The sequence below is a fragment of the Brachypodium distachyon genome, chromosome 1, assembly GCF_000005505.3.
Source record: "Brachypodium distachyon strain Bd21 chromosome 1, Brachypodium_distachyon_v3.0, whole genome shotgun sequence".
NCBI classification, from domain to species: domain Eukaryota; kingdom Viridiplantae; phylum Streptophyta; class Magnoliopsida; order Poales; family Poaceae; genus Brachypodium; species Brachypodium distachyon.
In genome coordinates this window covers 19,873,013-19,888,388 of record NC_016131.3, presented here as the reverse complement: position 1 = coordinate 19,888,388, position 15,376 = coordinate 19,873,013, and the positions used below count along the sequence as shown (strand labels likewise).

Here is a 15,376-nt window from a genome sequence, read left to right as displayed (position 1 = left end):
TGTCCCCGATGAGCCAACTAAACACACTTGTGGCATATCTCTTCGGACTGTTATATTCGCTACTATCCTGTAACTAAATTGAGTTGTACATATTATTTATTCCTTGGCCTAATTAATGTTTTTTGCTTCTGTTTTCCAGCTGAGGATAAAGAAGAGGTTTATGTCCAAGGAGAATCAACGGGTTTCACATCCTTTGAGTTTTAAGTTTTGTCAGTAAGTTCTCACTGGGTGTTACGAACCAGGTTCACTGTTAGGAAATGACAGAAATGTGTTACTTTTACTGTTGTCATTAGAATCGGAACTGCCTTGCGTAAGACCGTTTTTACATGGGAGTAAAAAGAAATATCAAGGACGGAAAACAGTTCTGTAACAATCTCAGAACCAAATGGTGAAATAGTGATCAGACCTCGACTTTATTAAATGCACAAGACTATGGGTTCTACCATAAGTAACCTATTGTTGCTATATAACAGGCCTCAAATACAATGTCCTGAACAATGTATAACTAAGGAATGCTATTCCATCGTCTCAACACTACTTCTGTATAGAATCATCGTCCCCAATCCAGGCATAGACAAATAATAACACATATAAAACAAGTCATCAGGAAAAATGGCATGCCTCGACAGGCAAAAAACTTGGTAGTTTGCTAATTTACAGATTCTAGGCTTACAAGCTCTTCACATCCTAGGAAGTAGCTATTGGAAAAGATACGTGCCTCAAGGACGTGAAGCTTCCTTTCCATGAACCATGTGCACAAAAATGCTGATACAAATATACTCCAATAAGAAAGATATTTCCAACAGGGGGTTTTTTGATCTGGATTCAGGGCATGAGTGGAGTAAGTTGTTTGCTGAAAAGATCCCCAAGGGCCCCACGAACATCCATCTGCAGCATAACCACAGGTTAGAACTCTAGCACTACAGCACTAGTATATGTTTAGTGCCACAAACCATACATCACCAGTATATGTTTAATGCCCAAATTATAGATCTAAGATCGGAAGCATTTATACCTGATCACAGCAGATAAGTTTGGTAATTAATGGATAGAATTCTCTCAGGTGCTTTTTGAATATCTGAGCATCCATGATACACATTCCATTCAAAACCTGAAATGCAAAAACTCCACATAAGGATGAGGAACTCTCCGAAAGCCCTATATAAAACTACCAGAATCCTGGCATACTAATCAATTACTATACCTTGATAATCACAGGTGCACGTAGATCCAGTACACGGTGTATGTCAGCACTAGCAGTTTCCCCAGTGCCAGGCTGGAGATCAGATGCCTCTTTCAAAATCTGCCCGCAAAATGAAATGAGCTTCCCTTCTGCTAGGTTCTTGAGCTTTTCCTGATCAGCAGATTCTATACCAAACCCATTTGTTTCCTCAGTAGAGCCATTAGCATCATTCTCCACTGTTGATTTGTGTAGAATCTCTAAATAAATAGTAGTTCCAGCTAGTTCCTGACGAAGAAGATTTAATGGTGGCCTACACGACAGTAAGTATAAAATTTTAGAAACATTAACCTGGGAAGTTATAATATCTGGTGGTATGTGGTGCATTACCTTTCTGGTGGTATATGGTGCATTCTTGTCCGAAGGTTTGACGGTGAGTTATACGAAGAAGCAAATTCTAGGAGCGAGAGCAAGATATCCATAATTGCTATCTGCTGTGTGGCTTGTAGCCTGCTCCAATACCTCTTCTGCAAAGTTCATCCATAATCACTAGTTAATATGTCAGCCGAAGCAATGTCTGGACATAAAATATGTGGTCCAGATCTAATATTCATCTTATGAAGCATAAACTGTTTACTTGTATACTGTCAATAGCACCAAGAAGCAGTAGCTGGGTGATGCATTTACTCCTAACAGTCTCCATCATAGGGTTCTCTTCTTCTTCAATCTTGTCAGCCCCATCAGCATCAGGTGTCTAGATCAACAAGCAGGCTAATTAATTATATAGATCAACATAGCAAACCATGGAGAAAATGTCATTTAGTACTTGCACTGTTTCACACTGATGGTATCTCTAGTATACTCGACTAGTTTTGGTACGTATGTACACAGCTGCTTCATGGATGCCAGCTGAGCAAGCACAGCTATGACTTATGACAGGTTACAAGTATGGCCACAGATGCTGAGCACATATAATAAATGGACAGCATTTCAAAAGAGAGGAGAGGAAGTCACGATAACAAATGTGAAATTTTATTTGAAATTTTATATATTGATCGTGTTTCATATATACACGACTGGCTAGTGTAGCAACATGGCAGTAACATTCAGAAGTGTCCAAATGTATTGATTTACTGTATACTATTCATTATTCTTTATTTAACTCCCATGTACCGTTGTTCACATACCCAGCAAACTCAGGTGTCCACAAGTAATAAACAAAAACAATATTCGGAGATGGCAAATATTCGGAGATGACTATGAAAACCCCTCTCTGGATCCTCGAATTGAAAGAGAGATTGAGAGGGATTAAGAATCCTAATTCTCTCTATTTGGAATGGATCCAATTCTATTGAGTCTGACTCATAGTAATCATTTCTCTTTAGCAAAGAATGACCTTGGTTATCAAAGGATTGAACAACCGGGATCCATTTACTTATGATACCTAGTTGGCATTGATAACAAGGATCTAATGAATTATGAGTTTAAGATCCTCTTTAGCAGACAGACGTATATATTTTTTATACTTAGTTATTTATATCTACTCCCTCCGATCCATAGTGTCTCAAATTTGCCCAAATATGGATGTATATATGCCTAAAAAGCGTCTACATACATGTAATATTTCGACAATTAATATGGATCGGAGGGAGTAGTAACTTTTTGTGAGAATGTATGGTTAATGTGCAAATATAGCAAGCTACATATGCTAGTGGCATATGTTGAGAAGTACATGCAATCTGCTAATGTCAAAATCAAAGTAACTTAGTAACTAGATACCTACACAATATGAGCAAGTGTAAGTAACATGTACCTTTACAGGTGAGGCTGGAGGAACATCATCCATCTTGCCCTTTGATTTAGAAGTAAGACTTCTGACCAAAAGATTACCCATCATATTACCCATAAATCTCTGCCCAAAGGTTTGACTAGGTAGGGACACTGCAGGTTGTTCTCTCCCTGATGGTGATGGCAAACCTAGATAAACAGAATATATTATGAAAGTTTTCAGTATTCTAATACACATAAAAGTTTCTTCGTGTATAGAACTGAAGGAATACTTTAGATTAGTGTACCTTCTGAATTGTCCAGGCCAGACTGCGAATTTGTTTCCTCATGAACCTCCTGTTCACCATTATCACTTATTGAAGCTCCCCCGTCCCCGCTATCATGGTAACTACTGGCAAGAGAGTTGTTCTGCGCTTCTCTTGAGAGTAATTGTTGATTGTTTGACTTCTGGAATCCTAGGGAATTGAGGAGTTCTAGGGGTTGGGTTGTGTATGATGCATCCCTGAAAAGTGATAGTCACATTAATATATGAATGAAAGATAAAAGATAGAGCATACTTTAATACAGTAGAATATAATTAGAGAAATACCTAATGCTCTTTAGTAGTGTTTCCCAGTCACCATCACTGAACTGGTGACCACCAACCTCTATTAGATGAACTAAAGCTCCAAGAGCAATTGAGACCACAGTTTGGTCAGTTTTCTTGGCACACTCTAGAAGTAAGCCCAGAAGAGGTGGAAGCATAAATGACACTTCCTGAAAGACCACAAAGAGATGATCAACAAAACAAATTTCCAGTTGGATCTCTTGCTCCATATGCAGGACAACTGAATCTATACTAAGTACTATGTCTTCAAAAATTAAGTAAACAACTAGCATCAAAAGTATGAAGACACTGATGTTCTGAAAGACACAAACAATCTCCATGAAATAAGTCAATAACTGAAGCATCCGTTACCTTATAGAAAGTATTGAAAAGATTGCAGATCAACTGCAGAGAATGAATGCTAGTATCACGAAGCCAATCATCACCCATAGAAAGGCCATCTCTTCCAGCATGCCTTACATGATCAAATATAGGAAAGAGCACACGATGGAAAATGCTCTCCCAGAAAGGAGAGGAGAATTTATTTCCTCTCTCATTTAGCAGATCAAACAACACTTCGAGGGCACAATGTCTAACTTCTGGCCTGGAGTCTAAAGTCAAATCAGACAAGCCTGCCAGCATAGGAAACCAGTAATGCTCGGTCACATCAAAATTGGCCTCTGGAAGATTGTCAACAGGTCTAACAGCACCACCAGGAATGAACCCCTATAAAAGAATGAGGAAGAAATAAGGCATTCCAAGTATAAGAGAGCAATAGAACTACAGATATTAACACAAAAGAGTTGCAAAAAAGTTTATATCCAGAAAAGGATGTTCATTTATCCCAACCTCTGCCAAACGATCTTCACATATTCGTAGGAGAGCAATAGCCTTCAAACTAATTCGAGGAGTGCATTTGTTATTGGCAAAACCAATAAGACAGTTAACACAGTCCATGAAACAATCGCCAACAACTTGATCAAAATGTTCCAAGATAACTGCCACACAAATGCATTCAGTTCAAAATTTTAGTCAAGAATGAAATTTTCAATATTGTCAGAACAAAAGTTGGGGGATAAAAGTTATCATGCCAGTTGTGCAGGTTATTTTTCAAGTTACCTTGTTCTACGTTTTCGAAAGCACTTTCAACAATATATTCATTCTCATCATCAGCTGCTGCAGTGAATATCATGAACACACACCGCCAACCTGACTTTATGCTACCAACTTTTGACTTGATCAACTGCTCATTCATACAGGAAATTTTTACTTGGAACATCATTTGATATAAAAACCTCAGATCATCAGATTTCATTGATTTGTCAAATTTTATGTATAAAGGCATACCTGAACAATGCAATCAACAATTAGACCACGAATTTTTTCGCTGCGGCTATTCCTCATTAAAATAACAAAAGGCTTCAGTATGTCATTCTGAAATGTGAATTTATTCAGTTCTGCACGCTCCAAGTACTTCATACCAAGCTGCCTCAGTGAGTCAATGGCATACATAGCAACTTTCTCCTCATGGTGACTCCCAGCAGCAATAAAATGCTGAGATAACACAGACCATATTCTGGCCCACACCTACACGTAAAGATATAAACGAAAAGTAATTAGCCACAATGACATACTGTATTTTCATGGCATGACAAACAACAGCTAGATTTTTTCTGTCAAGGATTCAAGAGACAACTCCTAACAATAAAAAGATCCCTGATGATGTGTATACTGACACTTCTAACAGGTGAAGACTGCTGTCTGGACACAAGCAGGCCAACACAATAGCTCAAACAGCAACAGGCATAGTCGTACAGACATATTGGAGTAAAATAGCATATCCTGATTTTCCCCACTTTTTGTAAAGCTTTGGTGCATGCAAGCCTTGTCAAGCTGATGTTATATTGTTCCAGTGCTACATGCCACTGTGCTGATGTGCAACTTCAACGTGTGGCAATAATTCTTGACCAGTAGAGAAAAAAAATATTTGGTTTTTCCTCCTGGGTGCCCCACATCCACCCCTTTCTATTTAAGAAATGCATATGTACCAATACTACTAATATGCAAAGTTGGGCCTTTCTGCTATCCAATACGCTATAATTGCTATGGTACCATGCGTGCATAAGCCATGAATGTTTTCTTATTGAAGGTCCCAAAGTTGCCCCTACCCTTTCTTTCAAAGTCCACCATTTCTCTCTCCCGTCCCCACCTCCCTTCTTCGAGAGGCCGTGCTCCACCACACACCATTCACTGCCAGCTCCGCCACTGCATGTCATTACCGTGTGCATGTGTGGTGGAATACACTGGCAAGAGCACTTGGCAATGTGAACCATGATGTGGCACATCACTCCTTCTCGCCAAGCCCTAGACTGTTCCCAAGGTCACTAATGTAGCTGGACAGTAAAAGGATAACCCTGTACATCAAGCTTTCGATGAAATTCATCACCAGAGTGCATTTTCCTTTCCTCTTTTCCCAGTTTTCTTGCAAGGGCAGGACGATCATTTGAGCATGGGAAAACACGTTGACCCTTCTCAAAATATTAATAAATACTACTACACCTGTCTGCACTCGATACCACAGTAATTAGCTCTAATTCAATGGCAAACCCTAGCGCTACTGGTCCAACTTGGTTGTACCCAGTTTTATTGTAAATTTCTGTAGACGTGTGTGTTCTTAACGCAAATTTTAGGTAGCAACCTCCCTTCACAATCCCTCCAAAAAGGAAAATTATAATAAAAGGTGATTAGGATGAGTCAGTGAGTCGAGTGAAGTTCCAATGAACGCTCACCAATCATATGCATATGCGCAACTTCGTATACGATATTATATTATTATGTACTGAGGAATATGTTAATGAGTGCAAAACAAACAATCAATGGCTAAACATCATGTGGCTAAACAAAAACAATGTCTGAATCGACCAGTCCCAGCTCTTCCCCAGCACCATAATGCTCCCAATGACTTGAGATTATTTAGTTATACTCCCTCCGTCCCATATTAAGTGACTTAAATTTGCTCAAATATGGATGTATCTATGTCTAAAAGGTGTCTAGATACATGCAATAGAAAGTCAGTTAATATGGGACGGAGGGAGTAGTAATTCTTATAAATAAAAATAAGCAGGCCTTTCAAGCATGATAAAATTTTATAGCAGTTTTCTTGGAATTAAAAGAAGCAAGTCTTTCTGACGGAATTAAAAAGATTGTCAAATTCAATGAAGTATCCTCTACAATGGAGATGCGAAGTCATAAATTACCAAAAATCATATGATGGTAAACAAGAAATTTTAGACCTCTTTACTTATCTCTTCACTTTGTTACTATAAACCAACAAGTAGTAAATGATAGAAGATTGTGGAAAGAACAGTTAGGCAGCATAATGAAAACAGTGATAGGTAAAGCATACCAAACGTATCCGGGCCATATTATAGTAGCTTATTTCAACAAGCTTTTGCAGGCTGAAGACACGAGCAGGTGACTGTTTCAGTTCTTCTGCAGAAATACCACAAAGAGCATCGAAAAATTCAACAATGGAATCACTTGGTAGTTTTACACTGTTTACGAAGACTTGTTCAGCAGGTTTCCCAGACAACTCTTTCAGTGATTGCACTACGGAATCCCTTGATATTTGATTTGATCCCTGCATAACAGTTGCTGCCATTGACGGATTTGAAGTGATATATTCAAGTCTAGATACACATTCTAAAACAGCAATCCAAGCATCTTGCAAAGCAGCCATATCAGTGTCAGCTAAACCCAGAAGAGTTCGTACTGCTTCAACATTTTTACCACGCATGTCCTTGGGAGCATGCAAAAATGTAAACCTGCAAAAGGTTAACAAAGTGCACTGTTAACCTCGTAGATCTATACGACAAAGAAATAAATAGTGGATATTCAAAAACAAAAAACACAATGCGCCTACCTCACTATGGATGTCAAGAAAGCAAAGCGCATGGTGTCCATCCCAAGAACACGAGTAAGATGGATACCGGCCTTAAACCCTTCCATGCACAATACAACCCTAGGCTTGCTGTCACCTTCCTCCATGGTTACAGAAAATGTTGCAAGCAAAGGCCACCCTACAGCCTCAAGCATTGGTCTAACAAGCTCAACCTGTTGTGCAACATGAAAAACACCCCTCTTGTGTCCCTGGTTTCTGAAAACTGCTTGAGTCTGCTTGATGATCTTTTCACTTTCTGCCTTTGTATCACTTGCTGCCTTCAGTCTTGGAAGAGCTAAATTGAGGATATTGACAAGTCGACCTTTTTCTTCTATTTCAGGTCTTAGTTTACTGGTTTTCGCTGCATGAAGGAGATCGTCTTTCATCTTTATCTCTTCCTTGAGAATAGAATCATAAATTTCCTCCAAGAGCTCCTTCGGGGCACATTCCTCTTCATCACTCGCAGTGTTCAGACGTACGAAATCTGATTTCGACATCTTAGGCCACACCATTGGATTATGTGCATCAGTATTTAACATTATAACAGCATAAGCAAGAACATAAGCAGTATCCGCATTTTTAAAAAGCCCAGGGTTATCAGCACAGTACCTGCAAGTCATCAAATAATTGTTTGAGGACCACAGTAGATAATGTCAAAGGAAAACTGTATTAAGATTCTAATAACGCATACCGCTCAGCAAATTTTTCCATTATGCGATCAATCTTCTGTGCCTCCCCAGGAAGGCGGAATCCTTTCAGGAACTCACGAATTGCAGCATCAAACTTCAACCCTGAAAACTTCATGGAATCAACATAGGCATGCATCACAGCAAGGGGGAACTCCTCATGCTGTCCCAAATATTCACCGATCATAACCTGCAAAGTATAGCTCATGAAAGTTAGTGATTAGCCACATTGTTGACCGATAAATGCAACTGCAGCAAGCTCATTAAATTCCTTGAAATCACCTTATCCAAGCTGGAATTGCTCTTCAGAAACTGAGCTACAGATGATGCCTTATTTTCAATCAACTTATTTGACAATAAGCACTCAATTCCCTTTGCTGGCTTACGATTAAACTGTAAAACAGAAAGGGGGGCAAGGCACTGTTACAATCAGTATCACAGCAAGAGAAAATTAGGATAACTAGTAGCTACAAGAATGTAGATGCATTTGAGAACCAACATGAGGTAAAGAAAGCCTCTTTGTTGCAAAACGACGCAAAAAAAAACCAGCAAGCTTCCCACCTCTGAGATTGCAGCCTCCATTGTTGACTTGTGAGCTTTAGCCCTCTCAAACTGATTGCGACCATCCTCTTGGACCTTTGTCTCATCCATTGCCAAGCTCCTTGCAGAAGCATCCTCTTCATGAGATTCAACAATGCTCCCCTGATTTGAGGAATCTCTTCGAGCTTGCTCCCAATCCACCAATGACTTCAAAATACTCACCAAACACTGCGATTCGGATTATTACATGATATTAGCATCATATTAGAAAAGGTGAAGAAATTTTGAGTGGTCAGAATAATAATAACCTGAAGAGATGAGCCTTTTATAGAAACTGTTTGAGATGAAGCAACAGCGGCATTATCAGCACTTTGAGATCCATGTGCAATTCTTGAGAGAGCACTAACCTGATAGAAGATATATTTGCAATCAAATATGTATAACTCAGAAGTGAATAAACTAGAAGATCAGCTAGTTCTGCAAAAGCAATCTTCAGTGTACATACCATGCGTTCAAAAAGGTTTGGTCCCTCAAGGTCACAATCATAATTTACAAACATATCTGCAAGCATTTGTGAGTCTTTGCAGACTTTTTCAAGCATCCTGATTGGCAAAAATGGTCAATCAAATAATAGCATACATATAGGCAAAAAGATGGGCCACTTCAGCAAAAACAGCAAAAAACAAACACAACAAAATGGATAAAACATCATGTATGTTTATGCATTATGCATCAAGATGAGATTACATAAAGAAAGAGGAATCACCTAAGAACACTGGTCTTCTGACTGAGGAAACTATCAGAGCTATCTAGAGACCTTAAAACAATCAAAGGAAAGAAGACGCCAATTTCCCCCTGCATACATTTTTTTTTAAATGTCAAGCAACCAGAAGAGATCCAATATTGCAAACAGTACTGAAAATATTCTTGGAGATGACAACTTTACCTTGAGACTCTCCCTAAAACGAAGCAACAGAACTGAAAATATTCCACTAGCATACTGCCAATGAAGAAAAGAGAGTTTAACATTATAGAAGAATCTATCAGTATATTCATGCCAAAGGAGTATGCATTATAAAGAAGAAAATCAATACAAAAATTACCTGAAAGACAACAGGGGATGAAGACACAGATGCCCGGAGAAGAGCGTACGAAAGATATGCTTTAACTGAATCAATAAAGTGGAAGTTTTTCGTAAACGAATCACTGACTCCTTCTAACAATCCCTGCAAGTAAAAGAGTCAGCAGATAACTTTTAAAGAAACAAAATCAGGTATCAGTACCTTCCAAGATATAACTAACCTGCAACAGTTCAAGTGACAGCAGCCTTGTCTTGGTAGCAACTTCGTCACTTTCTTCTTTCATGCTCATCTAGAAGGGTGATATCCTAGTCAAGTTTCACATTGTTGCAGGGAATATTCTAGTGAAATATGATCAAAGCTACTACTACTACTACTACAACTAAGCCTTTTGTCCCAAGCAAGTTGGGGTAGGCTGAAATATGATCAAAGCTATTCAAAAGAAAAATACCAACCTTACAAAGAGTCCTAAAAAGTAAGAGTGCGTCCCGCTGTATTATGTTCATTGTGTCCAGGTCAATTCCGCTGGAAAAGAATGGGATGGGAGACAAAGGTAGTGAGTTGCTGCAACGACATGTCACTGAGAATGATAAAAGGAAAGTATTATCCTAGATAGGATTAAGTGATAAACGCAAATTAAAGCTCAACAAACCCCGACGCCTTCTTTCCATCTTCGAGTTCAACAGCCTTGTCAAGAACAGCCTCCAACCCCTGCAAAATGAAATTGTGCATTACAGATAGCGAATGGTATACAAATTATTTAGAATGTCCTGATCAAAACATTAGAATATTAAACAATCTAATTTCACTACCTTAATATCTGCTCCTCCTGCAAGAGTCTGAAGCTCTTCGACAGATGTTGGAGATGCTTCTGAAGCCCGGTTCATGGATAACGCATCTCCAAGAGTAGTTTTTTCCTCATTTTGGTTATCAGTGGACAATTCACCATTTTCTGAGACTTCAGTGGTAGATGAAGGCACATCTTTAACTAAAGAACTTACGGGTGGTACAGAAACCTGAAATATAGAAAATGAATAACCACCAAGAAAATCCTTCAACAAACCATTTTCTCCTTTAATGCTACTGTAAGTTCGGAGGGGGAGGGGGGGGGTGGAGGATTGCCTGCTCAGATTCCATTCGCCTGAAAACAATGCTGATCATCTGTGTCAACATGGCCTTTGACGTAGCCTGGTTCACAGGGCTCTTGCTATGGACATACAAGTAAAATTATCAAATGTGCATCGAAGTAAAAATACAGCAAAGACAAGGAGAGAATATTAATACAACAAGTACCTGTTGAGGGCAATATTGTAGCATACCCTAATCACTCCAAGCAATGGTTCTCCATGTACTGCACTCCAATAAACAGTGCCAAACTCAGCATCACGAGTAGCATCTCACACTGATCCTAGATATGAAAAGCTAGATACAAACAAAAATACTTATGCCTCCTCACTGATTATGCAAAGATGATACATTGGTTAATAACTTCCACATTGTTTGTCTACAGGCTTTCTGTAAAGACAATTCTACATATTTTCTTTAATTCACCAAAGGGAATGTGTCATCAACAAACTAGTGTGCATCTTCAGATATACGTCTTGCATTAGTATGGGCACAAAGTAAAGCTTCATGTACAATCAGAGTTAAGGACATATTTCAGGAAAGGGTATAGTTGATAAGCTACACCTTTGCCTAGAGATATTGCTATTGCGGCTAGTGGTGTTATTTGGACAACCACATTAGCTTCTAACCTAGCTATTAAACCCAATGTTTAAGAGGTGTACAAAAAAGCAAGACTAGAAGATCACCTCTAAACCTGTTTGAAGCAACAGCATTGAGGAGCACTTTCAAGACCTGGAGAATAGTACTGCAAGATACATTACTCAAAAGTTAGTACCTGTGCATAAGTGTGAACTAACATAATGTCAGCTTAACGTGATGCATACCTGTCAGAGGAGGTGTTATCAACACAACCACAGACCATGTTCAGGATGTCAGTAAATAGTGGGGAATTTTTACCGCCTTCTAAACCAGGATCGCCTTCTAGATGATCATAAGCAATAAGTTTCTGGTAATCAAAATGGAAAGCCCAATCAGAAAACATTTCCAGTACGTCTCATGTAATATTGCAACGTAAATTAGGAAAGGTTAAAAAGTTGTTCAAAACTTAAAGGTGGTCAGCATATTAGAGGACTGATTCTTGGTGTAGGATTAGATGCAACAGGAAAGGAGCAGTGATTGGGTATTCATAGAAACTGCAGCACAACCAAAATTAAAAACACAGACTTGTCTGCATCCCCATCGTAATGTAGCAAGCAAACACAAGGAATGTCCGTACATGGATACCATAAGGACTTAGAATTGGTATGTGCCATATATGTATATGCAACACCGGTGGACGCATATTCTGATTTACATTGTATGTATATGAATAGCAGCCAAACAAACTGACACATGAATAAAACTTAACAAAAGAACACATTATAGAACTTAAGTACGCATGTTTACGTATCAAATTTGTAATTTTATTACATGTACTATTTTAGTGAAAGGTTTTTAACCAAAACATCTCAGCAAGGAATCATTTGTGCAGGCACTGATTTTACTCTCCAATATCCAACATATATAGTGATAATTTATGTTACAGTTGATTTTGTCAGACTTGTATGCTGATCAAAACAGTATGCAGTACAACTCTACATTACTAGCTCAAACGGCCAAATGCAGGGGGTAGTGGTAATGCTTTTATACATATAAAATGAGCAACGGTCAGTTAAACATCTGCACGCTAAGGGCAATGCCATTCGCAGGAATTTTGCTGCTGTAGTGAATGACCAATTCGGGTTTGCTAGCGCAGTGAAAGATCACCACGTCCATGCAAAATTCATTGCATCAATGGTGCTCAACGACAATGCAACACACTTCCAGGTTTGCAAGCCTCGGGCAGGTAAGCAGGTAGCAGTGAGCAGGAAAAGGAGGGGATAATTACATGGAGGCAGTCGAGCGCGGGCTCGACAAGCTTGATGTGCTTGGTCTCGAAGGCGAGGCGCAGCGGCTGCAGCACCAGCTCGGCCTGGGTCCCCTCCAGCACGCGCCCGGCCGATGCCAGCACCTGCGTGACGGGTGCCGGGGCGCCGTCCTCCACCTGCTGCGGCTCCTGGGCCGTCGCCCCCTTGATGGCATCTGCGACACAGAGACGCACCACGACCCACAGAGCTTAGTCGATCACCGATCGGACGCGCGCGCAGCTACGGGATCTCCCAATGTGCGAGTGGGACGGGGAGGGACGCACCGAGGTAGGACTGGATGGATTGCTGGAGGGCGGCGAACTTTCCGCGGTTGGCGGAGCACTCCTTGAGCATGGCCTCGAAGGCCCGCGTGACGAAGCCTCCCGCGGCGCCCGCCATGGCCGCGGCAGATCTCCCTCCTCCGGTCGCGGAGCAGCGAGGGAGGGCAGGGAATGGAGTGGTTGGATCCGAGCCTCCGAGGAGAGGGAGAGGACGCGAGATCTGGAGAGAGGAGGAGGTGGGGTTTGGATCTGGGCGCCTCTCACTCCCCGACCTGTTTGCCTCGATCGCTCGCTCGCGGGTTTCAACGGATCGCGAGGACCATTTGCTAAGCTGCTTTTGCGGCAATATACCTGCCTTGCCACGGCCTGGCGACTCGTCTGCAAATTTTTGTACAGATTCTGTGCGTCCGTGCAAAGGTTGCTGCACCCCGGCCAGGAGGGAGGCACGTTGACGAGCTCAGTACATACTCGTATTTGTTTTTATTTTTTTACAACACCAGTATATACTTGTATTTTTTTTGTACAATTTCTTTTGTAGAATTCAGATTCATTTTGTATACATGGTCACACTCGCATGGATCTCGAGTATAAGGAATTTAAGGATGCATTGTATGAGTATGCAATCCTTTCATCCTCTAACCAAATTTAGGTTGCACTTGTTTTAAAGGAACATGTAAAACATGCATGTTGATTTGTCGGAGTAGATCTAACAAATGAAATTATGTTCCATGTTAACTGCATTTAATTAAGTCCCACGTTTTTTGTCAAGATAATGGGATAATTTCTTTAGGTCTTACTCCGTACTACTTAATGTCACAAGTTTTTTTTCGAGAAAACACAAAAGTTTTGCATCTCGATGCATTGATTAAGAAAGAAAGTTATGTACATGTCCAAGAGGACAACACCACGAAATTACAACGCCACACAACTAGGGATCCGCCGGGAGCAACGCTCCAAGCCCAACCTCCCCCGAGCCCAGATCCGAGCTTCAGTCTTGATCTGATCCGCGAGGGAGGCGATATTGGGAGTCGCATTGTCGAAGACGGCCGCGTCGCAATGCTTCCAAATCCACTGGGCCGTAAGTATGATGATCGACGCAGCGCCCTTTCTAGTCGTGGAAGGGGCGGAGTAGACGGATGTCTGCCACCAATCGGCGAACGGGATGCCAACGGTCGGTGGGGCACACGTAGATCGAATCCAAGAGAGCACCTCATGCCAGAGAGTGCGGGAGAAGGGACAATCGACCAGGAGATGATTTATGGTCTCCATGGACTGATCGCACAACAAGCATCTTGGGGCGTGAGCCAAACCATGGCGTGCTCTTCTCTTTGCGGTCTAGCTGCGGTCCTGGCAAGCTAACCAGATGAAAAACTTGACCCGTGGGGGAGCCCAAACTTTCCAGTTCAGCTTCCAAGTGTCAGAGGCGATCCCACCGCAGAAGAGTTTGCGATAGCAAGACTTGGAAGAATATTGGTCGTGCCGCGGAAGAGTTTGCGATAGCAAGTCCACCTCCAGCAAAGAGTGTCAGCCGCATCTGAAAATTGCACCGTGCGGACCCTCCCCCAGATCTGGATGTACTGCCACAGAGCAAGTGGATCCAAAGATCCCTGATGTCGCGGATCCAGCATCTGTCACCAAGAGCCACACGGACTATGCGTTTTTTCCGGATGCACTTTGGCACAAGAAACGTGAGGTTCGGGGCCAACTCTGAGATGGCCCGGCCGTCCAACCATATATCCTCCCAGAAAAAAGTAGAGTCACCATTGCCAATAATCATCTTGGTGGACGTGAAAAACACACTTCTCTCCAAATGAGAGAATTGCAAGTCAAGTCCACGCCAAGGGCGGAGGAGATCGGTTCTCATATGCCACATCCAATGGACGCGAAGGCTGACGGCCAACCTAGAAAAGTCCGGGATTCCTAGACCACCGAGGCAAAGTGGTATGCAGACCTTGAACCAATTGACGTGGCAATGTCCTCCCCTTGCCTCATTCCGTCCAGTCCAGAGGAAACCCGTAGGATCTTCTCCACCCTTTTTTGGACTTTTCGGTAAAGACCTAAGACCAGGATTTGGTGAAGGGGGATGGCCGACAAGACCGACTTAATCGGGACTAGGCGACCGGCCTTAGACATCATGCCAGCCTTCCAAGTCGGGAGGCGATCAGCGATCTTGTCAATGAGGGGGCCAAATGCTTCCGCAGAAGGCTTTCGGATTGCCAATGGAATCCGGAGATTTTTTACCGGGAAATGAGCCAACGCACAACCCATCGTGTCAGCCGCCTCCG

At 41.4% G+C, this 15,376-nt stretch overlaps 1 protein-coding gene across 1 annotated transcript; it reads right to left on the bottom strand.

Annotated features, from left to right (window-relative positions):
• Positions 1-386: 386 nt before the first annotated feature.
• Positions 387-13,428, bottom strand: LOC100836709 (brefeldin A-inhibited guanine nucleotide-exchange protein 5). Its single transcript, XM_010238640.3, has 32 exons — positions 13,095-13,428; positions 12,792-12,985; positions 11,749-11,870; positions 11,611-11,669; positions 11,093-11,150; positions 10,922-11,006; positions 10,612-10,815; positions 10,452-10,510; positions 10,255-10,324; positions 10,023-10,091; positions 9,824-9,946; positions 9,667-9,720; positions 9,487-9,575; positions 9,226-9,322; positions 9,029-9,127; positions 8,742-8,948; positions 8,463-8,573; positions 8,186-8,370; positions 7,477-8,103; positions 6,961-7,378; positions 4,902-5,141; positions 4,674-4,797; positions 4,404-4,552; positions 3,927-4,280; positions 3,558-3,724; positions 3,256-3,470; positions 2,994-3,157; positions 1,818-1,934; positions 1,571-1,707; positions 1,205-1,493; positions 1,016-1,111; positions 387-888 (listed from the first exon to the last, which is right to left on the bottom strand). The coding sequence occupies exons 1-32, from the start codon at positions 13,207-13,209 to the stop codon at positions 826-828; spliced, it is 5,160 nt and encodes a 1,719-aa protein (XP_010236942.1). The 5' UTR covers positions 13,210-13,428; the 3' UTR covers positions 387-825.
• Positions 13,429-15,376: the final 1,948 nt, after the last annotated feature.